We start from the raw sequence: 27,181 nt of genomic DNA on the forward strand, positions 1-27,181 counted from the left end.
TATTTATCGTGGACGTCTGGATAGGATGAAGCATTATGTGATGATGATTTTGGGAAAGGAAAAGACAAAATTAATTGAGATCATGGAAAAATGCAATACCAGATGTACTTAACGAGAAGGGGAGGAGAGGGAGGAGGGGTCCTAAATAGAGAATTTGGGTATATGTGAGATTCAGAAGTAGTTACGGAAAATTGGCTCTTCGCGAAGATTCAAAGAACATGTCATATCTAAGGGATTATGGTGAAAAGGAGAAATCTCCCATATTAAACAAAATGTGTGTGAGAGAGAGAGAGAGAGAGAGAGAGAGAGAGAGAGAGAGAGAGAGAGAGAGAGAGAGAGAGAGAGAGAGCCTTCTAATTCAAAAATAAGCCCAAGAGCAAGATTTGAAAGGCAAAAGACAAAAAAAAAAAAAAATCATAAAATAAAATAAAACTGGAAATGTCAGGCCCACGAACTTGAGGAGATATAAGAGGTAATGACGACCAGGGTAAAAGTTTTAACAGGATGGTGATTATGGAAGCGAAACCATCCGTCCGGAATTTAAAAACAGTCGCCTTTTCTACTACACATGAACTTGAGAAAGTACTAACCGAGATTTTGTTTGAAAAAAAAAAAAAAAAAAAAAAAAAAAAAAAAAAAAAGTTTCGTGTACGAAGGAATTATAGAAAGGTGCTATTAAATGAGGCAATAATTATGGTCTAATGTACTGTGAATTTGGAACAGAACATTTTAATGAACAGAATTGTGAATAAGATTTAATCAGTAGGGATTAAAATGAAAGAATTATTCCGTAGTCTCAAAAATAAACGAAAAAGGCGCACATTAATCGATGTTACGGGGATTTTCTGGGAAATAAATATAAATGGGATAATTTGGGAACGTATGGCGAAGGGTACAAGACTTATTAAAAAAATAAGTCATAGAACAAGAAATCTACTTATTGTGAATTGTACTGTAGCTCATACGAAAAATGTTATTTACCGAGAGTCGAAAGAAAGATATTATTTCGACAAAATCATGCGTTATTCATGAAATCTACGCATTCAGCTGGTATGACAGAAATGCATCAATAAAAGGAGACCAAAAATAAAGTAAGTACCCAAGGAGGATAATTAAAAGCGGTCTTTGGGGACGGTAACTCAATTTATATGCTTACCGACGGCTACAGAATACGTGATTAGATTCATTTGGAATCATAGAACACTGCAACGGAGTTGTGATAAAGAAGTTATTTAATAAGATCAGATAAGATAATTAAGCAAAGTAAACTAAGGCGAAAATTATGATGGAATGTTAATCCAACAGAATTACTTTAAGGGTGTTTCTCACGTAAATAATGAGAGCATTATAATCTAACAAAGACAAGGGGTTACATTAGAACGGAAATTTAATTATGAAGAACTTCACGGAAGGCAACTTTTTACTGGGAAGAAGAAAAATATTATTAGGAGAATTTAACCAAATAAAAGAACAGAATTAAAACAAAACATCGTTTGACAGTGGTCTAAAATTTAAAAACTGTCCTTCAAAGAAGGAACTAAAAATGCACATCATTCTTGTCGATACAGAAGATTAATTAATACCAAAAAAAAGGTAGAAATGATTTGAATGATGAAAAATCAATGATTTCAACCGGCCATCGTCGAGGATGCCATGAAATGAATGTTATTTAATAACGACAGAAAATGAGTTGTTTACTGGGAATTCCAAATAGAAATACTTCTTGCACATACAGTCATATATATATATATATATATATATATATATATATATATATATATATATATATATATATATATATATATATATATATATATATATATATATATATATATATATATATATATATATATATATATATATATATATATATATATATATATATATATATATATATATATATATATATATATATATATATATATATATATATATATATATATATATATATATATATATATATATATACACATATATACATATATATATATATATATATATATATATATATATATATATATATATATATATATATATATATATATATATATATATGTGTGTGTGTGTGTGTGTGTGTGTGTGTGTGTAAACCAACGCATACACTTCATAGGTGTACTCAGATTGTCTGTCTGTCGTCCCAATATATATATATATATATATATATATATATATATATATATATATATATATATATATTATATATATATATATATATATATATATATATATATATGCAATAAAATATATATTTACTGACAGATTTCACAGTAAATCAGAGTTTGCAAATTATGAGTATTTTATATTTTATTTAAAGGTAGTGGCAACTAGTCTATAACATGAACACTTTAATAGCTTCTAAACCCTTGGAACCGACACAGGAAATTATTTAAGAGGAAGTCGGAGAAGGCCTCGCGCAGAATTTCGGGAGTGTCACAGGAGAGGAAGCTCAAGCAAGAAGGCACCATTTTCTGGTAGTTTAGTTTAATGATTGTAAAAAAAAAATCCCGATTTTAAGGAATTTTCTCAACACCAGCTGGTTTTCATATGGGATGTTGAGTGCAACCGAAGCAATACAAGAATTTAACTGTTAATATGGGGGACATTTTTAGAGAGATATTTTGATATGAGCAAAAAACAAAATGATGCTGTAAGGAAATCAAGAGTTCAGGTTGTATTTTATCTGCAAAAAATTCTGGATTATTATTCAAAAAAGCAAACAAATTCACAAACGGATTATATCACAATGAAAAAGCCATGACATAAAACCTATATGTACAACGACACACAAAAATCCTAATTAAAAACAAAACAAGAAAAAGCAGATCATGGATATGTCACCTATACACTTTTTTTTTTGAGAGGGGGGGGAAGAGGAGGACGATGGACAGGTATCAATCAAGATATCAGGCAACGCATAAAAGGCACATCATCATAATCGACCGTTTTTCTTGCACAAAAGACATTGTAGGGATTAAAAAAAACATGGGATGACCCACAGCATGAATATACAGTAGTAATCACATAAAAGGCGGCCATTCAGCTTAGGGGGATGTTTGTTTTTTTTTATTTTTTGGCAAAAGGGTAGTAATATACACATTCAGGTATCATCAGGCCACTCAGTATGATGGACACTGTGAGCTTGGCACATCTGGTTTAGGCAAATGGTTCTCCACTCACCAGGGATACTGAAGGTCGACCTCGAAGGAAAGTAGTCGCTGGCGGCCATAGCAGCAGTTAGACCTAGAAGGAAGGGTGGTCGGGCATCTGTACACTAATGGAGAAAGGTTGTAAGTGTAGCGGTTCAACACTTACACCTACACACGTCGTAGGTTGAGGGGTGAGAGAGAGGAGCTCGGGGAAGTGGGGTTTAGGGATTTTACGTTACTAGAACTCCAAGTGTTCTGTTGTCAAAGACCGAGTTCTTGTCATTTAAACTGTTCTCTGGGGCAATGCAGAAAATGTTTCCTGGTGACATTCAGGGGGGAGGAGATGGGCAGATGTCGGGGGTTACACTTTTTTCCTTTTCGTAGAGGAGGTACAAAATTAGAAACAGGCACAGTGTAGGAGGATAGGGCAAAGGAAGGGAAAAGATTCAAAATGAGGTCCAAAAGAAAAATGTCTTAAAACCGATGCTTTTCTTAAAATAAAACGAATTTCTGAAAAAAAGTTATTTATAGAAGGAAATAATTTCAGAGAAAAGAAATTTTCAGTGCATAATCTACCACGCAATCTCCTGTCATTTGCTGATACGAAGGTATCAAGTATTGAAAATAATGATAACGTATATTGTATTTCCAAGGATACTCTGTTATAATAATTAAGAAGCTCTTATATTGTTAACACATGATGTTTCAGTACCTTAAATGATGTCAAAATCATGAGAGGTCCCAGCGATCTACTGGAAACAGAAGAAGTTTCTGTGACATACTCGTATATGAAAATGAGCGTAGCCTTAAAAACATGCAGTTACTGTGACCGAAGTTAGAACACGATGAATAATATCAATAATAACAATAATAAGCATAACATCTAAAGGAGCTTTTTGCTGCCCCAGTTTATCAACATGATTCAACTGAGGGGATAAAAAGAGATGCACCTGGGGAAAAATCTGAAATAAATAATGTGATGAATGAGTCCCTATCAACGAAAGACAATAAAAATGATTACCTGTACCGGCATGTGCGAAGAGGGGGGGGGGGGAGGCGCAGTGCTAGTGGTGATATGAGGATAATGTGATGATCATCATAAAGATGATGAGTCAGTGGTGATCGTTCAGGATTAACATGAGCTTTTAAGCTGTTGTCTCGTCTATCAAATAGATTTAATGCTGGTATGATATTTATGGTGTGGTTCGGAGACATACTCGTGTATTGATCGACTTCTGGATGTGTGGTTGATTTCCAGATTATTTTTATACAAAGGCTACTGCCCAAAAGCAACAATGGAATATTATTTATAAATTATGTCTATGTGTTATAAAATATACTTTCATATCTCTCATACAAATATATATATATATATATATATATATATATATATATATATATATATATATATAAATTATACATATATATATATATAAATAAAATTTCTGAAATAAACACATGGGAACGTGTTTCCAAGAAATAAATTTCTGACACATAACACACATATGCTGTATATATGTATATATATATATATATATATATATATATATATATATATATATATATATATATATATATATATATATATATATATATATATATATATATATATAAATATATATGTATAAATATATATATATATATATTATTATTATTATAATCACTTTTGTACGTGATTCATTTATCAAACATTACCACAGGTGAAAAATAAGAGACGGGGTGTAGGTCCTGACCGGTTTCGACTTTATTTCCAAGCCACTGACGAAGTATTAGAAAGGAACGAAGATGTAAATAACTTTGTTTTACAAAGTTAAACCATTTAGTACCATCAGTTAAATTCACTATGGAAATGGAAAATATTGGTTACATACCCTCCTACGAAGAAACAGTAATGGGTTTAAATATAGTGTGTAGAGAAAACCTACTGATATTTCTTCCTATGTGCATTTCTATTCCGGAAAAAGGAATAAGGTTAAGAAATCAGTGTTTTCATCTATGTTTTTAAGAGCATTACGTGTATGTAGTCCTGAATACACAAATGAGTAAATAGATAAGATTAGGAATACAGGCAAGAAATTGAAATATCCTGACAGTGTATCAAACAATGCATTAGAAGCGGCAAAAAAGACTATGTATCACAACCAAAAAGAACCCTGCAACACAAAAAATTTCCTTGTACTGCCTTATATATAATAATAAGAAAGATATCTCCCATGTTCTTAAGAATTTTGGTGTTAATGACGCATTTAAGAACAATAAAACAATGAAACATGTACTTATCAAAGAACTCCCCCGACAATACTAAAGGGTGTGTATATAAAATTCCTTGTAAGTCTGTGACAACATTTATACTTGTCGAACGGGTAAAGCGATGGAAAAGAGAATAGAACAGCATAAAAAATGTGTGAGATATGCACAGGGGAACAGTGGTATTTTTGTAAAAGTTAGTGAGAACAATCATGCTATCAACTGAGAAGGGGCAAAAAGGATTGTATATTCTAATAACGCACTGGAAAGGAATATCATTGAATCTAACTTTATAAAAGAAAAGTTACAGTCATAATATGAATATCAGTGAAGGGATGTATAGACTTGATCTTTTAATATCAAAAGAAATTTGTAAATTGTTTAAATTGTAAGGTAGGCAGTAAAGATGTATGGAAATAAGATTATCATTTTGTAAACACAGCACGGGGGCAGCATTGCTAATGAGTTTTTCAACCCCGCCTCCCTGACAACTGTCAGGTGTGGATCTGTAGTTTCCTATGGTCGGTACGTTTACAAGTATTGTCCCCTGAGAGTATATTGTGATTTTTAGCCAAATGAGTTTTGAATGCCACTCCTACCTTGACACCCGCCTGTAGGTGGATCTGTAGCCTCAAACGGTTGTGTATGTTCGTCAATACTGTTTCTGTAGTATATATATTTATGACTTCTCATACTATGTATCAGTCCTTCGTCAATGGCTTGAAAATAAAGTCCTGTGGTAATGTGGTATATACTGTATATGTGTATATATATGTATATATATATATATATATATATATATATATATATATATATATATATATATATATATATATATATATATATATATATATATATATTATATATATATATATATATATATATATATATATTATATATATATATATATATATATATATATATATATATATATATATATATATATATATATATATTATATATATATATATATATATATATATATATATATATATATATATATATATATATATATATATTATATATTACACGTAAGTGGCCTAAGTATATTTCATATATTATTTATATACTTCCAAATACCCATATACTCCTCTTTATATTTCCTTTCGACTAGCTCCTCTTACATACACTTTCAGACTTTTCTTCACACACAGCCACACACAGGCACGCACACACATACACACAATATATATATATATATATATATATATATATATATATATATATATATATATATATATATATATATATATATATAAAAATATATATTGCATGTAGATTTTTGCGTACACATATAAAAGTAATATTTACATACTGTTTACTTCATTTCCCTGACTTCTCTCCCTGATATCTACAATGAATGATATACATTTTAATTCCATTAAATATTTCACTGGAAGAGTTTAGTTAAGATTGAGAATTATTTCATATTTAAAACTGGTAACAAAACGGTTTTGCAGCAATTATTCCTGAAAGGTAGCGAAAGGAAAATATTTTTGATATGATGTGCTTGAATAAGCTTAGCATCAAGGCACAAATGTATTTATTCTATATATAAATCCAAATGCACCTTTAAAATGGCACTTACAAAATACATTGTTACCGGAAATTCTTCAAATTTACTACCTGAAAATATACTTTAATTAAGACACGCCTTTTTCTGATGTTTTGGAAAAGATACTATCTTTTTTACAGTACATACATACTGTACATGTCTCTGGTACAGTGCGATTAAATCATCATAACCACATCCCCTTCAAGCTATGCTCGATGAAAATAGCATAGCCATAACATTCCGCAGCAAGGCCTCTCCACGAGTATTTGTGCTGAACAAGCCTACAGGATGTTATCTTATATTTTAGATGATATCAATGTACACCATACGTGGCAGGTAAACTTCACTTTGCCATTCTTATTGATGATGAAAACACCTGCAATTTTCGGGATTTCGTGGTCAAGCAGCCAATTCACGTCGAGTAGTCTTAGATGCAACTTGGAAAACTACATCATTTCTCTAAACTAGGTCTTAAACACTCATCTTAAAGATGTTACTTCTAACTTATTCTTGCCCATCTTTATTCTCGCCGTCCAATTCCGACGAAAGCACGTTACATAAGCTCAACGTGACGCTAATCCTTTCCCTCCCGCTGAGTGATCACTTCCATCTGGGACTTCGTGGATGGTCACATCAGAAGATGGTGATTGACTTATCCATGTCTAAAGATTGTAATCTGAGTGAATGAGCGTTGCAGATATAATACAGGAATTGAATCCTCTTATATATAGACACATAATTACAAGGAACCGTATTAAGAATATTCCAAAAAGCTAGAATGAAACAGATTATTCAATTCCTATCGCTACTGAAGAGCCATCTGGTACTTTGTGAGCCTGTCAGATCTATGGAAATATTCAGCAGAGGAGTTTTTGCGCCGGCGAAGAAACACTATATTTGAGGTTTAACATTTGTGAATAAAAAAAAGAAGGTCATGGAGGTATAAATGACACCAAATCAAAATTTATATACCATATATATATATATTATATATATATATATATATATATATATATATATGTATATATATATATATATATATATATATATATATATATATATATATATATATATATATATATATATAATCATGAAGCTACAAATGTCGCTTTATATCGAAATTCACTCTACCTCGGTATATCTCCGTTGGAGAATTGTCGCCGAAGGAATTTATATAAGTGATAAATGAACTGGAATCGTCGGGACACGAACCCGTGACGAAAACCTATTCAGCGACTCCAGTGGACGTTAACCATTGAGCCATCAAGAGAGGTATAAGTCTTTTGCCGAGATGTCGTACTGCTTTTACCCGTCGTGACGTGTCCCGACGATCCCAATTCATTTATCACTTATATAAATTCCCCTTCGGCGACAATTCTCCAACGGAGATATACCGAGGTAGCGTGAATTTCGATATTAAGCGACATTTGTAGCTTCATGATTGTATATAAATCACGGTGTGATAAAAATTTCATAATATGAACTGCGTGTTCCAAACGTGCCAATGAACTGTCATGGCGGAGGTGGGTCATTGCCGAGGCTAGTACATTTCCCCGCTCACGACGGGTAAAAGCAGTACGACATCTCGGCAAAAGACTTATACCTCTCTTGATGGCTCAATGGTTAACGTCCACTGGAGTCGCTGAATAGGTTTTCGTCACGGGTTCGTGTCCCGACGATTCCAATTCATTTATCACTTATATAAATTCCCCTTCGGCGACAATTCTCCAACGGAGATATACCGAGGTAGCGTGAATTTCGATATTAAGCGACATTTGTAGCTTCATGATTGTATATAAATCACGGTGTGATAAAAATTTCATATATATATATATATATATATATATATATATATATATATATATATATATATATATATATATACATATATATATATATATATAAACAAAATGACAGGAAAGAAATGCCAAAAGCCCGCAAGTCGGTTTTAAATGAGTGTGGAAGAGATTTTGAAATCTCGACGAGAGGGGAGTGTCAAGATGACGTGAGTGTTTACTGTAGGTGAATCACAACCACACTGCATCGATCAGGGTGGATAGATTTCCGTAGATATCCCATTTCGTAAAAGGGTCGACGGGAATTTCCTTGTAAGCTCAAATCTACAACACACGCACGCTCACATACAAAAACACTGACACACACAAATAAAAAAAAAAATTATATATATATATATATATATATATATATATATATATATATATATATATATATATATATATATACATATACATATACATACACACACACACGGCTTCTAAGGAATCCAAGGATTCATTGAGCCAACTCTCCTTTATGTAACTGAAATATGGATGTTGAATGAAGTAAAAATTGTTGAAGTTGATGACATTAATTATTTCTGCGGTATACGTAACGCAAAAAGAATTTAAAGAACGAAGAATATGCAGGTACATAGAAGGGACTGTAAACTAGATCCGAGTGTTTTGAGATTGTTCAGTCATGTGTAAAGAAATGAAAATGATAGTTTGGCGGAAAAACGTTTATATTTCGTAAGTGCATATAATATATATACTATATATAAATATACCAAATCCGGCATTTGCTTTGGACGTTAAAAAGGTATTATGTACACTAGCCGTATCTCACTAACAACACTTTCCGCCATTACTATATCTCGTATATATATATAGGCTACACACTTGCTAATTACAAACTTTTTCCACACTTTATATACACACACACATATAATATATATATATATATATATATATATATATATATATATATATATATATATAAATTACACAACACAACTTTCAACGAATTTCAATAGTGACTTTTCATTCTGCAAAGTATTTTACTTAATATTCTGTTCATATTAAAGAATTTGAAATAACCTCATATACTCCTAAAATCACGAACACTATTAAAAATATTAGCTAAAGTTACGAGTTCATATCTGAAAATTCATACTTTCCTACATGACATTCAATGCCAAAAGACGTTTAAATATAAGACACCAAATAATACTAGCCAGTCTCAGCTACAGCGATAAAAATACAAAAGGCGCAGGGGGAAGAAAATTATCAGTGTAAATTTCTCCAAATACAATGTTAAAAAAACTTCTCTACATCTCACAAAGGAGAAAAAACACACGCTCGACAAATTAGCATATTTCCAATTACCATTAACATACATTGCGCAACCTCTCGTCAAACCCCTTACCACACTTTTGTAATTATTTTTCCAGCAAACCCCCGTCGCTCCGTTTCATTTACAAGTAAATTACAAGGAATTAACAAGAAGCTTTGTGAGTGCCTTAACCTCACTCAAATTAAGCTGCTGCAATGGTCAGTCGCTCGTGCTTGTAAGTTATTCTCAAGTCTTCTTGAGTGTCGAAGGTACACTTGGGAAGACAAGATCAGCTCCTGAATTACAGCTTGGAAACATAGAGGGGATATTTACTTATGGCTAATCATAAAATCGACACAGAAAAAAAAGTGAAAGTCAATAAAAAATATCGATGAATTACGCTTTTAAAGAATATATTCCACCTTCTGCAAAAATTCACTGCTTCACATCTCAAAATTCGGTACGTCCAAGATTAGGTAATTACTAGAAAATCCTCTATTCCGTAAAATGGATCCATTGTACGCCAATTACAACGTGCTAATAAGCACTGAAGTCCATTCTGTTATCTTCCTTTTTTATCAAGATTCTTCAGTCAGTCTTTGTTATTATTTACTATGAAAAAAACTATCTGAGAATGGCAATATGAAACCTGCCAGCTCTATCTCATTAACATACAACAAAATTCTAGAATTCTGAACACGTCTTAAAAGCTGTGAAAATACACTAACGTAAAAACATTAATAGACCGCAGACGGACTCTTTCACCTACTTTTCTTTCTCCACAACTGTGCTGTGCATGGAACATGTATATATTGGAATTTTATACATATACCTAAAATAAATATACATATATATACAGTATATGTATATATACAATTTTTTATCGTAAAATTGGTCTTCGGACATAATATAATGGACTCTTTAAATTTTGAGTACGTACAAACGTAATATATATATATATATATATATATATATATATATATATATATATATATATATATATATATATATATATATATATATATATATATATATATATATATAAATTAATGAATGAAAAACTTTTTATCGTAAATTTTGGTCTTCGGACATAATATGTAAATGTATATGTATATTATGTCCGAAGACCAAAATTTACGATAAAAAAGTTTTTCATTAATTTAGGTATGGCAGGCAGAGGCAGGTACATCGTGACCAAAGGGGAAAGTTCTCCCTTGGACAAATCATCCCTATTCTAACAGGAGCCTCATTTTATAATTTTTTTTTCTCTTTTAAATGTATCCTCTTATTTCTCGCTTTATACAGTATTTCACGCCCAGTTCATATTTTCATTTCATGTTAACATATTAACCCATTTCCTTTGTATTTCATTTTTTATCAAAAGTAATTCTTCACTCTATTAGCTCTTCTATTGTCCCCTTGAGTTGTGTAACTTCACCTAAAGTATATTGAGCCCAAGTCCTATTTTCCTGTCATTCTGTTTATCCACCTACATCTTTCTCATTTAACGGCGTTGAACAGAATTTTCCACTCCATCTGTTCATATACTTTTCGCTTCACTGAGCGACTATCAAGGTCTAGAGAATGCTACTCTCTAGACCTTGGTTACTATGACATAAAAGATTATACCCGCACTACCAAACATGACGCCTTATTTTCTCTACCATATGCTGGAGAAAAAACCAAGATAAAAACCAAAGCTGTTCAATCTCAGGCCGGCTCTCCAAAGAAAAAAGAATATGCCTAAGGCTTATATCCGTCGGGAGAGGAATCAGAGCCGCTTCTTAAAATCAAAGAGAAATCAGAGATTCCGGGCATGTCAAGGACCAGGTCCCTCACATGTTCAAGAGCGAATATCTAAACCTATATTTCCATCCCATACGTAACATTCTTTAAAATATTTTACGTTCTGGAGGAAAACGCGATTCTACAAAAACTTATACTCAAATTTGGTGTTCCACCAATCATGAATACCCGTAAAAGAGCTGTAATGAAATTTAATAATCCAGAATGATTTTTGCACAAACTGACATTGAACTAAATTTGTATTCAAGTGGAAGCAGTGCAATGAACGTCAACACCAGAGTCTGCGATATGATAATCTGTCAAATGCAAGATCGTGATGTAACTCTTGTGGGGAAGTTGGTTCACGGGATAACAGTGAAATTATATTTTTAATGATATTCTACAACAAATATTTCTTTTACAAGTACTTTTATAATCTACCCACGCCAGGCCCCACTTTTATTTTCAATTTTACTTCATTTCTATGTTCCCAAGAGTCAAGGTTCAGACTCTGCTTTCTACGCAGAGATGTTTAGTTTATGAATCAGCCCCATTGCCCATTATGCCTTTTCGATTTTATATACTGTTAAAGTCCCATGTTTCATTATCTTTTTGGAAAGTAAATATGTTATATTTTTGAAAATGTATATTAAGCACCAAGAGAAAACCCAGCCATTGTTCCTTTTTCGTATATCAACCGGGAATTCCCTTCATGGCAATCACACGGCGAAATGAATGACGCACTTTTTCCTCTTAAGGAATATAATTCCTAAATAAAATACAGAAAATGGCCGAGGTTTCAGCGAGACTATGAGAGGAATCGGTGCCCACTGTCTCTTAAATCTATTCAATTCGGGACAAGAAAGTCCTCGATCCGGAGCAAAGAAGCCTCTCGTACGAATGAGGGGGGGGGGGAAGAAAGGCAACTTGTCTTCTCTAGAGACTTTATTGTAAAAATTCGAGCGGACGGCCTTGGGGAAAATCCCCTGGATTTCTTCTCCTCTAGCACATTTCTTGGAGAGAGAGAGAGAGAGAGAGAGAGAGAGAGAGAGAGAGAGAGAGAGAGAGAGAGAGAGAGAGGGAGGAGGGAGTGGGAGGGATGAGAACTGGTGAGGAGGAGGAGGAGGAGGAGGAGGAGGAGGAGGAGGAGGAGCAGGAGGAGGAAGAGGATACACGGGGGAGGAGGGGGATAAGAATCCGCCCCCTCCCTCAGTCGGTGATTGGCACATTCCATTTCCATCGCTGACCCCCTTCTTACCTCCGGGGCAACATTAAAACAGAATGAATGGGGTCACGGCCTTTGCTTGCATGCATTCCTATGCTCCCGAGCGCCTGCCAGGATGTGCTTGAAAGTGTAGGCAGGGTAAGGAGAGGCGATTCCAACCAAAGATACTCAGTTTCGATGATACCTCTATTAACAAGACAAACATACGAACACCTCTACTGATCAAGGTCGACTTATGTATGATCATTTTTATGCACCGTCTAATTGTGATTATGCCAACTGCTTGGTCTAACTTCGTCAGTGAAAATGCCACCGAATATACTAAAAAATGATTAATTAATTCATTCACGGGGGAGACGATGCCATTAAAAATGGTCTCAGTAGCGAGTTTCTAAGGAAATCGAACATGGAAGCATTTTTTACAAAACTGTTCTTATAACAGAAAACACATTAGCTAGGCCTCAAGGAGTCCGTTGCATATGTGGGTCAAAAATTGAAGGGTTCAGAAATCAGGAAATACACAGCATAAGTAGTGAAAAGGTTAGCGTAGGTGTAAGGGTGCATCAGTGTTATGACTCGCTGATGTAGAAACGGAAGTGCTGAATAGATGGAGTGGAGGTGCCGAGGAGGAAGGGCCTTCACATCTACGAAGCGTGAGCGTATAAGACAGAAGTGAATGGGCAGGTTTTTTTTTTTTTGGTAATGTGAAGCGGCCCATGCCTTAGAGGTTTTTCGTTTCAGTAATTAAAGAATGAATGTGACAATGACAGTTGTGTTCTCATTTTCCTGGAGTCAAATCACACATACACACGCACACATACACACACACACACACACACACATATATATATATATATATATATATATATATATATATATATATATATATATATATATAACTATTTACATACATAAATACATGCACATACATTTTATATGTATAAATATATATACATACATTTTATATATATATATATATATATATATATATATATATATATATATATATATATATATATATATATATATATATATATGTAAACAAGCCAAGTTCAGCGCAAAAGAAAGAATGCACTACGGTATGCTCAACAAAACCACTACGGTAAAAACAAATTTTTAGAGCAAATGTGAATAATTAAACTGACAACTGATCTTCACTTTTTATTTATCTATCCATGAGATGCGCTTGTGTTATTTTAGGAGCAACATCATCAAGGCGACCACAACACTAATAATAACCCGTTCCCCGTGAGAAGATACACCACAGGGCGGAACGTTTATATTCACAATACCACAACCAGGTGAGATGGTGAAAGTTCCGCAGAGCAATTTTCTACATTTTTAAGTTTCGGGGCTTTAACCACTTAGTCTTTCATCTTCCTTAAGATGCTAATGACACTGAATTTCAGAAGAGAGAAGTGGCATAGCACTTTTCGAATAATTTCTACTCAAGGGCTTTGCAGGCGGTCCGGGCTGCAACTTTGAGCTGGTCGCTTCTTCTAGCTTCAAAGGAGGAGACTTCAGGAAGTTCGAAAACTTCGTATCTTGCACACACACACACACACACACATATATATATATATATATATATATATATATATATATATATATATATATATATATATATATATATATATATATATATAATATATATATAAAGCAAGAACACATCATTTCTTCTCTAAAATTTTACAGCAAAAAAAAAAATAAATAAATAAAAGGCTACTTACCAAGTAGGGCAGGCGAAGGAAAAGCAAAAATTACGGAGCTTGTATATCATATACGGCATAAAGAAAACCCAAGTTACTGGATTCGATTTACTTATGTGGAAAAACAGATTAAGAGATACTAAAATGAAAAAAAAAAAAAAAAAAAAAAAGAACCCCTGTACCAACACATTACAGAGACGTAGGAAATAAATTCCCTTGCGGCGATTTCTTAAGTGACAAAATCAGAACCAACCTACAATCAATGCATTAAGTTGGGATTAAATTACTCATTACGACAAAACTTAAAAACAATTATCACTTGGAAAGTTTTTACAAGTCACCCAAGTATGACTTGAAAGATTTACATTATCCTGAATAATCATTTCAAATCTAAACAAGTAGTCTCTTTAACACGGTTTTCTCTTTATAATTTTACAGTTCTCTTGCCTAATGTCTGACGTCCGGTATCACAAGCCTTAATTATTTGCTTCGTACAATCTGGACGAACGCTAATACAATACGTTGGTGGTAGACATTCTCAGATTACGCGTTTTCACTGTTCCTGCTTAATTACGCACAGGTACATAAACTCCCTTCTCATTCACAAATACACTGAATTCAAAATTCAAAATGGCATGGTGCTGCAAGAAAAACAAGATACATATTAGTGATTACATGAGACGTACAGCGTCTTTCACTTTTCGTATTGCAAAATTATTTGCAACGTTGATAATACAGACTTGTAATTTAAATGCTCAGTTCTTTCAGATTTTATACCAATTCTGGCTTTCCAAAGAGGTTTGATAATTGCATCCATGATTTCTGAATGGTTTCCATAATTTATCATACAGATTAGAGTAATGAGTGGCAGTCGTTATTAATTAATGCACAATGAGCAGGTCAAGTATGTTGAGACCTTATACCAAAGTAAAGATTCAACATATCTTTACTATTGCAACTCTAGAAGTCTATTTGGCCACATTCCAAATTTCATTAATTTCAAAATTATTACGTCAAGAGATTCTAGTTTGACTTAGGGTAATCACTAGTTAAAACACCGCTTTTAAACAAGACTCCTCCACAAACGAATGTGCCCACAGATCAGAGTTGAACAACGTAACTTAATGATTTATTGCGATGAAAGTAGCTTAATCTAATTTACTAATGAAGGCTAAAGGTGTATTTTCTGACTCTCAATCTTCTTGGCGGTATAGGATAGGATAGGAATATAAGATTTAAGCCAATGGCCAAGCGCTGTGACCTATGAGGTTATTCAGCGTTGAAACGAAAATTGTGAGTAAAGGATGTTTGAAAGGAAACCCCCAACCCCCCACCCCGAAACCCACACCCTCACATGGCTCAGTTGTGTTATCCTACAGGCAGTGGGAATAGTTGGACCAGTGTCTTCATGGCTGGAAAACGTATCACTATGGCATTTGACAGTAGTCAGAAGGGAATAAATGACTCGGCACAGATGAGGCCAGTGTAGCCCCTTTCTCCTGAAGGTCAGAATTGTGCTGTCGGTTCATGTCCTCACAAAACCCATCGTCGCCTTTGTTAGGGAGGTCCTTAAGGTTGTTCGATCGACAGCCGGTTCGTGTCAAAACGCTGCCTTGATCTTTAATCGTGGTAGCAGACCATGGAGGTGTAAACTAACAGCCTTGGCATCCTTAAAATAGTGGAGGCCGAACGGACTCTGCAAAATCCAAGTGGCCTTTGTTCGCCCAGTTCGTCAGGATCGTTGAGAATTAAATAATCAAGCGACCTAACTTTCGGTCACTTTTTTTTTTTCCTGGTCACCTACTGAGGTAGAAATTGGTGTGGTCAGCGTCAGCTAAAAACCTTCTAAGGGATGAAAGAAAGAAGGTAAGTTCTAACTGCCTTGGAGTTAAGGCCTCCCTTATGTAATTAAAAGCTATGAAGGGAAAGACAAGGTAACCTTACATGAAGAGCTTAATAAATTCACGAGGCTTATGGCTGAAGCCTAGCAAATCTGAGGAACGGCGCAGGCAATGTCCCGTTGTCTGATCTCGGAAGCATTAAAATTCTGGCCTCGTGCTTTCCTATTATACACAGGAAGTAGAAAGATTTTAAGAAAATAATTGATGTAAGGGAACACTGTCAGCTGAATACTATTCTAGTTATATGTACCTCAACCAAGGAATGTTTTGTAGCAATGAGGATATTTCATACTTTTCACGTAAAAAAAAAATAGAGATTGAGAGATTGGCGGCGTTGCAACAATACATATTACTAGAGAGAGAGAGAGAGAGAGAGAGAGAGAGAGAGAGAGAGAGAGAGAGAGAGAGAGAGACATGATGGAATGACCTTTCACCTCGTCCATCCACCTGCCCTTTCAGTTCTTTGACCTCTACGCCTTCGTTCTCTGCTCTGGCTGAGCGCTGACTATTTAAAGCGCAGTGTGCATTTCTATTCTACCACCTGCTGAATAACATGCCAACTTCGACTGTCATCGCAGCAAAAAAAACAAGAAAATATTCAATAATGTATCTACTTGCTGGCAGCCATGTCCACAATGTATCGTTTGAGAACTGATGTCTAACCGCATTTCTGAAGAGAATGCGCAATTTTCTTCAGAAAGAGCAGTGTCCATGTATCTTTAACGGAGGAGTTTATAGTTTAGCTATTGCCCTCTTGTAACCTGTCATTAATATTTCGTAGCGGGTGATGTTTTTCTGACTGCAACATTTCTACGCGAGCTGAGAAACTTGCTTCTTAACTTTTTTCAATCATTTTGTTTGAGCTAAATGTGATCGAAAGATTTGGGGATTTTTTTTTTAGCATTTGTAAGTGTGTACACACAGAACTAGATGCTAACATGCCAGATAACTTGGTTGGCGATTGCCTTTAGAGCCCTTGACTTACAGGAATGGTTGAAAATAACAAGTTTAATGCTACATTTCCAGATCCACATTTGGGATTTTGGGATAGTGATGCTGGTTACTACATGACCTGCAGAGGGAATGAGAACAGACATACGTCTTCAAACATGTATCGACAACCAGGGACTTTCAATTATAGATGCCTACCTCAGCGATGAAAAGATTCTTGTAACTAATGCAAATACCGATAAGATGGCGCCCAAACAATTATATGTCGACCACAAAACAAGAACATACAATAAATAAGGCTGACGAAGTTCTGAGTAATTTTTCCGGAATTTCAAGGTTTCGTATAAAGAAGATTCCTGTATTTAAATACAGGTAGAATCATCCATGCTGAGGGCCAAAACATTGCCGACAATTATCATTACGTTATTATCAGAAGTGCTAGTAGAACTATACATGTTGATAATAATCAAAGTAGAGCGCCTGACAACTAAATGCTATAAAGACAAAATGTGATGGAGGAGAAGGTAGTAGCAATATTGATAGCAACAGGGTCTATAACAACTAAATGACGTAAAAACCTGAAAAGTAGTAGCGCAGTGGGACATGGCACACCTGAGACACTAAACACTAAAAGTAGAACATTATGGATCGTAAAGACGCGAAGGGCCATTCTCGACCTAGGAAACTGTGTCTCATAAGACTGTAAGTAGTATTACTTTGAGTATACCTTGCCGTAAAGTCAAGCTCTCTCTCTCTCTCTCTCTCTCTCTCTCTCTCTCTCTCTCTCTCTCTCTCGATCAAATCCTTTTTGGTCCCGGAACGCATTTTATATTTCCCTTTACTTTCCTTCTTTATACAAAGAAAAACTTCCCTTTAAGCAAACACGTGTGTACACATTCTCTCTCTCTCTCCAAAGATCCGCTATGTTTATTTACAGCAAGTCTATACACAATATTCTCTCTTCGTACAACTTACGAACTTCACTTTTCTCTCAGCTGCCTCTTGAATGCTGAGAGTTATCAGTCTCTCGTGAGTCTTGAAACCCTGATGTTTACTGCACAGTCTTAGAGTAATTACCAATTACTATATTATAGCAATTGTACATTAAATGTTAATGATAATTATACATTTAATATCTTAGTGTTTACCTCTTTTGCCCAGCTAATGGCAATTCATGTAACACATTGTGTTTCTCTCTATCGTACACCTATGCCTGCCCCCCTACACCAACCCCTCCCATTTCTTCCAATCGCGGCATCCCTCCTCCCTACCTACCTCCTCACCGTCCGTGTGTTTTCCTCTTTCCTCCATGAATGTAATCCTCTTTTGCCTCACTTGGTAGCTTAATCCCCCGGGGGCAGGGTAATCCTGCTTTTAGTTCGGACATTAATCTCCTAGTTTTCCCTACCACTGGTAGACTTCACCTCCGATTCTGATGGGAATTTATCGTTTTCCTCCAAGGATGAGGAATTTACGGCAACTTCTACTTACCAGGATTATGTGCCTGGCTTCGCGGCTCCTCGCGTGGAAAAAGGAAAGGGTGCTCTCACTCTCTCTCTCTCTCTCTCTCTCTCTCTCTCTCTCTCTCTCTCTCTCTCTCTCTCTCTCTCTCACCAGGTGGAAGGCGGTTACTCAAGCAAATTGATGACTAGATGAACAATTTGTTACTTTTGTATACGGAAAAATTTTACATATATTTACGTCTGTAAGTAGGATACGAAAAATGCACATAAATTTCAACGCATTTATGACAAAATTTTCAATTTAACGTCCCCATCAAGTCTGAATTAATAAGGGCATTTGCTAATGATCAATTTTAACTATTTATTAGGCACGATACGATTTAATGAACGTGTGTCAAAATATATCATAATTTTTTCACCTTCCAACCATGATCAAACCGCTTCCCATTATAAAAATACCTTTTTAAGGGGTGCATACAATTTCAAAAGAATAGAAAAAGATTTCCACAACAATTCGAAGGGGATTGGAGAGGGAAATCAAAGTCACCGTTTAAATATAGGGTTTTCTCTCTGTGTTTAATCTTCCCCAGAGAATTTTATGTCTGGTCGTTTTGCGAAACTTTTCCTCTTCTTCCTCCTCCTAACGAGATTTTCAAGTTCAGCCTCCTTTCTCCTCACTGATGTTCAGTGTGATGTGAAATTGAAGGGTCTATTTCAGCCTCTCCTTAATTTTAATAGCCTTCTTTTGTACCTCTCAGACTTTACTCCCAATTTCCTCCTGGCTCTGGCATTTACCATTTTTCTCCTCCCACTCTCTTATGGGCACTTGGGGTTCTATGGGAGATCACGGCACGGTTTTCGACAGTGAGGCTTCTCTTCAACCTAAATTTGGATGCTCTTAAGTCATATATGAAGGGTCCACCTAAATTTGTCATTTTTTCCCGGTCTTCTAATGTTTTTACACTTATTCTATGGAGGTTTGATTTGAAAAGCCAGTGACCTTAACCTTTTACAATTTTTTTCCTACGAATAACAATTATAATGAGAATAAGGGAAATGTCCAATCACATTACCAGAGAGAGAGAGAGAGAGAAAGAGAAAGAGAGAGAGAGACCCTTAAGTCACAGGTCATTAGAAAATGTCATACTTGTTTGCTTACAGGATGACTTCGAACTAATTTTGATTTCAGTTTACCTAGAATTATTATCATAAAATTTGACTCATAAAAAGACTGGAAAAAATGCAGTTTAGGCTTACGAACACGTTGTTATAAATGACGAAGACATACGGAATCCAGCGCGCTCAACAAATATTGACTCTACATCAAAATTACCTGGGAGAAAAAATTGTGGAGTAGGGGTTATGTGGGGGTGGGGGTTGGAATAATTGTACACCCTTCTGTTATCTAACTGCGTAAAAGAAAAAGTGTCGAGTAAGGAAGGATAGTAGTTTTGTTTTACTTTCGCCTTCGTGTTCTACAAACATGACACACACTCTCTCTCTCCGTTAATTCTTACCTATACTTGTATACCCCATCATAAATAAACAACTTTTCCATTGTTTTTCTTCTAACCTCATACTCCCACATTCGTGTCGACAGTCACTTATGATTCTCTTCTTTGACGGTGCTGCTATAGACGGCCGGTTTGAAACGCAGCACACCCGTTTCCCTAAAATACTTATAACTGAGATAGTCTCCACTGTTCCTCTTGACGGTTCTATATACTTACGAAGTAATAGTCACAACATTCTGGGTTTCTAGAGAGAAGCATAATTAGACGAACGCAGGCGCAAAAATAAAACAGGTTCTAAATTCTTATCGATTTTTGTTTGACCTAAGACATGATCGAAAACTATAACTAACTGCTTTCTTGTCTACTGAACATGTTCAAACGGAAGCATTTTTGTACATTTTTTAAACAATTTTCCCTCTGTCTAGAAGGTATTCCATTTAGAGCATTTCTTTCACATTTTTCATTTGACCTCGAATTCTGGGGATGCCAAGCCTGCATTCTTTTTAAGACTGTTGTATGTATGTCAAGGATTTATGTCCCTTATGTAATATCTTCAATAACAAATGTAGTGATAAAAAATGGTGGTTAGCACTTCAGTCTATGAGAATTTCTCTTCCCTCACCTTCAGCTATTAAACACTTCTCTTTTATTTAGGATGTTCCCGTCGCTCCTTCTTCCAATCCCTTTCTTTTCTTCTCATCCTGTTTACGCATGCTTCCCCTCTTCCCTCTACATTCAGTTCTCTCTTAAGTTTGTCCTTTGTTCATCATTTTTCCATCAGCTTCTTGCCTCTCTCAGAATACCCCCATTCAACATTACCGGACTTTTCCTGCCCTCCATTCATCCCCCCCCCGCCCCTCCTCATCCTCCAACACTTTCCTCATCCTCTCAAACCCTTAAGATACGGTGAAGCATTAATCTGTTGCACTATAAACAGGGAGCACTCAGCTCCATGTAACTCAAAAGACGCCGCTTTTGAGAAATTTTCACGTGTAAATATTGACACGAAGTGGCAGAGTGAAGAAGATTCCTCTCTACCGTTATTAGAGGATTTCAGTTCATTTTCTTTACTTTCTCTCACTTTCTTTCCTCATGTTTTGTCAGCTGAAGGCGTTAAGATATAATTAGCAATAGGATACAAGTTACCACTCTCTGTAAGATAAGACCAAAAATTTTTCGTATTTTAATTCCTAAATCTTTAAAGAGCAAATGTTTGAATATCCCCAGATTGTTAGGATCTTCTTTGAAACTTCCATCGCTTCATCAACACAATAATTGCTCCTCTTTTGCTTCCCAAAAATATTAGGTTCGTAACCTTTACTTTACTTTCGTTTTCACAATTTTTTTCCTTTCTTCTGCATGACATTTTTTTCTAGATCCTATTCTGTACTATCATTCCCAGTACTAGGATTCTTTTACATATTTTTTCTCTTGACAGACTGAATTCACTCTTATTCAAACTAAATCTTATCTTTGTTAATTTCCTTATGTACTGTGCATACCTGTTCAACATTCTCTGAATACAATCGTACATTTCACCTAAGTCACTTTCGTTTCGGTTCCTAACAAATATTTTCCAAATATATCCTTGCTCATAAATATTCTCGCATATCTGTATGTTTACATTTGCTATCAACTTTCTTTACAATAATTCTCTCCGAATTTCTTGGCTCAAATTTACTAAATTTTCTCTTTCCTGGCAAATATTCCATCTTTCTCTGCTTACTGTCACTACAAGTTTTTTTTATAAATATTTGTCATACATTCCCTCCTTGCAAATATTCTCTCATCTTATTGGTCACATTCACTATCCCTTTCCTTGCAAATATTTTTCATAACCGGATCTGATTACATTTTCTGTCAAATTTCTCTATGGCAAATATTCTCCAGGTAATTTTCTTTTTTACTTACAATTATCATCTTTTTTCTTGTACATAATCTCTCACTACTTTCTTTGCTTACAGGCAATATAAATTTCTTTCATTGCACATATTCTTTATCTCAGTCTGCTTACATTTACGATGTTTCTTTCCTAAGAAATACTTTCCCATATTTTTTCTAGCTTTCAGTCATTCCTTGTGAATACAGTCCTCCTTTTGTTTGTTATATCCATTGCTATGTTCCGTGTTTAGAAAATATTCGTTCATCTTTTTCAGTTTACATTTTCTCCAAATATCCCTCCCTTGCAAATATTTCCTCGTATCTTTCTCCGCCCCGATCCACCGTCAAGTTACACTCCCTGCAAATACCTTCCCGTCCCATTCACTAATAATCCCCCAACATTCCTAAAGGAAAAACCAGCCATTTCCCTCTCCCATTCAAAACTCCTCTCACGTGGTGTCAGCACATCGTCGCCGAGCCACACAAACTCCTGATCAGTCTATCAATCTTTCCCTGAATCACCGAACTTGCGTCTACATCTTTTTCACCCAAGGTAATCTCCCTTCGTCGCTCTGTCCTGACGTACAACAAAAAACCTCAGAGTGATTTTTCCGGCTTCCCTACAACAGTCAGGAGTAGCCAATTACAAGATCCGCTTCCTATCAGAGCATGATTTCTTTATTTATTTTTTTTTCATAGTAAGGAAGTCAGGTTCCGATTAATTTAGCGGTAATTGGTATGGTATCTAATTGTAACTGTATTGTTTTCCAAAAACAATTCCGTTCCTAGATAATAAAATAAACGATTCTATCGATTGCAAACCACGATATCCTTATTCTCAGTGTTTTGACCACCCAAATACATAATGTTTTGCTCTGTTTAAAAAAAATCAACGGGTGAAATAGGAATGATGGCATGTCAAACACTTCTACATCTAATACCAAGACAATAAGCTTGAACAATTCCAAGAAGAGTTCCTCGACTACTTTTTCGATCACAGTTCGTGATTCCTAATGTTTTATCCTCATCCAAGCCGAATCCTTCTTAAATCTGTCCCAAAAATCGATAATAATTTTGTGTCCTATCTATGGCGTCAGTTCACTATCTCGTCTTATTAAACTGTTCAAATTGTTCTAAACTTACAAAGATTACACACACGTGTATTATGTATACACACAAAGATATACACACGTATATATAATACACACACACACACACACACACACACACACACACACACACATATATATATATATATATATATATATATATATATATATATATATATATATATATATATATATATATATATATATATATATATATATATATATATACATATACATACTACTTCTTCTCATTAGTTACAGCCTCTCCGGTTTACATAAAAGGATGTTCAATGACATCTGGTGTTTCTCGAACGTTACCCATGCATGTATTCACTAGATAACGTTACTTACTTCGCTAATCGGACGACCGATGGCACAGTGAACTAGAACCACGGGATCAACTTCCTCTGTCTTGGAGCAAACAAATTCAAGAAGGAAGGGAAAACCACAAAAATTCGAAGGGCATCTCCATCCTCGTCGTAACAATCCAATTTCTAAGGAGTGTGGAAGAGCGTTGGAATTTGGGAACGAACGAAAGAACACCGCTGAGATGGAGAAATTGAAAACTCAATAAAAATGACTGACCTGATTTCACAATCTTAATGCAACCACTGCTCAACAATTTCGCTGGTGTTTTTAACCAAATCATAATAAGGATATTTTTCTCCATAGCTTGCATTACGAACCAATAACCAAAGTAGTCACAACTATATGGCATATTCAATAACCCAGTAGTACTATGTAGGTAGAGTCGGTTTTACAGACAAATCTTATTTTCTCGTCACTTTCCCAAACAAAAACGTTTACCTTCCCAACGTTTTCAGAACTATATTAACTCTCTACAAAAAGCATTCATGAAAAATCAATACAAGAGTGGTTCATTCTTCGTTAAAGTATTGGCCATTTTTTAACGTCTCAATTGCAGTGCAAATATTGGAGAGCATTTAGTAAATGATCTCTGCACTGAGACATTCCAGGGATAAATGTGTACGGATATTTTGTCACTTTTAAATGCGAAAATCTGCAGAGATACAGACAGACAGAAAGAACAGACACACATACACATACACAAAAAGCGTCCCTGACTTCTAAACACCAAACCTTTTCGGTCGCTTGACGAAAAGGGACAAAATATACAAAAACTTCTCCAGGAAAGTTTTCGTCGTTTTTCCAACACTGGGGAAAAAATTCGGTGAGGTTTTGAGAGACAACACTGTGTAAAAAAAAAATGAAAAAATCTCTAGAAGTTAAAAGTTCCCTGAAAATTCGAGGCGGCAACGAGACGCACACACACACACACACAGCTGACTTATCTTAAGAGTTTGCCCCTCTTTCATTGGATTCATTGTGTGTGTGTGTGCGTGTGTGTCTCTCAAGACTACAGCTCTTAATTACCAACCGATTCATACTCACCTTCTTATCTTTCTCCACACACGCACACGGACCTCTCAGCCAAAGTTATATCTTCGTCCCAACACGGAAAGTTAATACCCTCTCTCTCTCTCTCTCTCTCTCTCTCTCTCTCTCTCTCTCTCTCTCTTGATGGCATTAACTCGCATATTTTTTTTATTTGGAAGGAAAAGACTGATCTATCAATAAAGTAATATATATAGATATACTCTGTTAATACAAGGAATAAAAAGAAGAAGAAAGTAGATCTTAAGACTTGTGAAATAGATATCTACACACTAATTAAAGCACTGAAAGTTACAAAAGTTAAACATTAGGGTAAGTGCAGCTAAAATAAAAATCATTATAAACTCCCAAAATTTCAGCACATTCATTCAATAGATAAACTGATATGGATGAAGAGCTTGAAATACTCACCTATTTACAAAATAAATTATTAAATATATATATATATATATATATATATATATATATATATATATATATATATATATATATATATATATATATATATATACTTATATATACATACATATATATATTTATATACATATATATTAATTAAACAAAAAGAAAAAAGAAGAAAAGAAGTATAGAAAGTCACTTTTATCAAAGGACGCGTAACATTCACGAAAAAAATTAAAGGTTAACAGAGTAATCAATTTGTGGGTGGGAAGTCATGACGAACTGAAATTGCACTTTAATACTGCGGTCACATCAAAGCAAAAGTTAATCCACTGGAAAAATCTTTGTTAGACAATTAACGGCTTGATTAAGCTGAGAGATTTCACAGCTCATTCTAGTTAGTGAATCTCTTTAACGTTAACATGAGTGCAGCTATTAGAAACAAAGGGGCGGGGTTGCACGCACGCATATACTCACACACACATGTATAACATATATACGTACACATGCATACATACAATATATATATATATATATATATATATATATATATATATATATATATATATATATATATATATATATATATATATATATATATATATATATATATATATAATGTGTAATGTAGAGAGGTAGAGAGAGAGTGAGCAAGGTTAAACTATGATCATAAATACAAATCAATAACCAGTAAGCAGAAAAAAAGCCTGCAGGTGTTAAGATGATCTGTTTGCATAGCATATGAACTCAGAAGGGCTGAAGTGTGAAACGAACAGATGCGAAGTGGCAAAATGATCAGCCTAAGTAAGATTAGCCTATAGGTCCGAGTACTTAGAGGTGGTTTGGTTGCTTGAGGAAATAGAAGACAATGTGTTAGCTTAACTCGGAAACTTTGGGAGGGAGGAGAACAGGGAACCCAATCATATGACGCTTAAACAGAAGGGTTGACGAGCTGCCGATGAGCCTGGTGTGTGAGGTATATGAATCGGTTAATACTGTATACGCTTTCTGCACAGACGTTCATCCAGATTCACTTGTTAAATAATGAACGTGCGGTGACTTTTGTCGTTACCTGGAGCCACCCCTAATAAGGAAACAGCTAAATGGTGCAAAATCGCGAGAATGGAGAGAGAGAGAGAGAGAGAGAGAGAGAGAGAGAGAGAGAGAGAGAGAGAGAGAGAGAGAGAGAGTGTGTGTGTGTGTGTGTGTGTGTGTGAATAAGGTTAAATATGTACCTCTAACATATGGAATCAATTACACTTTCGTCCTTGAAATAAGATCAAATACAGTATTATTCATGATGGACAGTGGTTAGGCAGACGTTATCTATATTGGTGGATGGTTAGAACGACTGACACACAGAAGAACGGCCCTAGGGCACCACCGACCAATATAACTCGGCCGTAAGTCATGTTAAATAAGTATAGGTTGACCCCGTGAACACCAACCAAACTTTAGACGATGGCCTGGGCAGACAAACTTCTGTTTGAACTCTCTTTTGCCTCGACGGGTGATTTATTTTGCCGCTCACTTCTCCCAGCACTCACACACCCTCATTTTATCTTTCTTAATTCCTCTTCCATTCCAACATTCCTCTTCAAAAACGTCGGTTCATAACTCCAACAGAATTTTCCGTCCTCTTTTTTTGTGTGTGTGTGCAGGGATCATCTGTTGATTTTTTCAGCTACTATTTCTCGCTATTGCTTAAAAACTTTGCTTTATATTTTTGTAATTTACTTTTCACTTTTCCCTCTCTATTTTCGCCTTCT

General features: G+C 34.9%; 1 protein-coding gene across 5 annotated transcripts in view; it reads right to left on the bottom strand.

Annotated features, from left to right (window-relative positions):
* The window catches only part of LOC136839138 (43 kDa receptor-associated protein of the synapse), a 555,854-nt gene that overhangs the window by 167,715 nt on the left and 360,958 nt on the right, over positions 1-27,181 (bottom strand). For 2 of the 5 annotated variants that reach the window (XM_067104810.1, XM_067104809.1), the window contains exon 4: positions 3,178-3,240. The exons of the other annotated variants lie outside the window; for them this stretch is intronic. In XM_067104810.1, coding sequence (XP_066960911.1) covers positions 3,178-3,240 — 63 coding nt within the window. The remainder of the gene's footprint in view (positions 1-3,177; positions 3,241-27,181) is intronic. 5 annotated transcript variants of the gene reach the window in all.

The sequence above is a fragment of the Macrobrachium rosenbergii genome, chromosome 6, assembly GCF_040412425.1.
Source record: "Macrobrachium rosenbergii isolate ZJJX-2024 chromosome 6, ASM4041242v1, whole genome shotgun sequence".
Lineage (NCBI taxonomy): Eukaryota > Metazoa > Arthropoda > Malacostraca > Decapoda > Palaemonidae > Macrobrachium > Macrobrachium rosenbergii.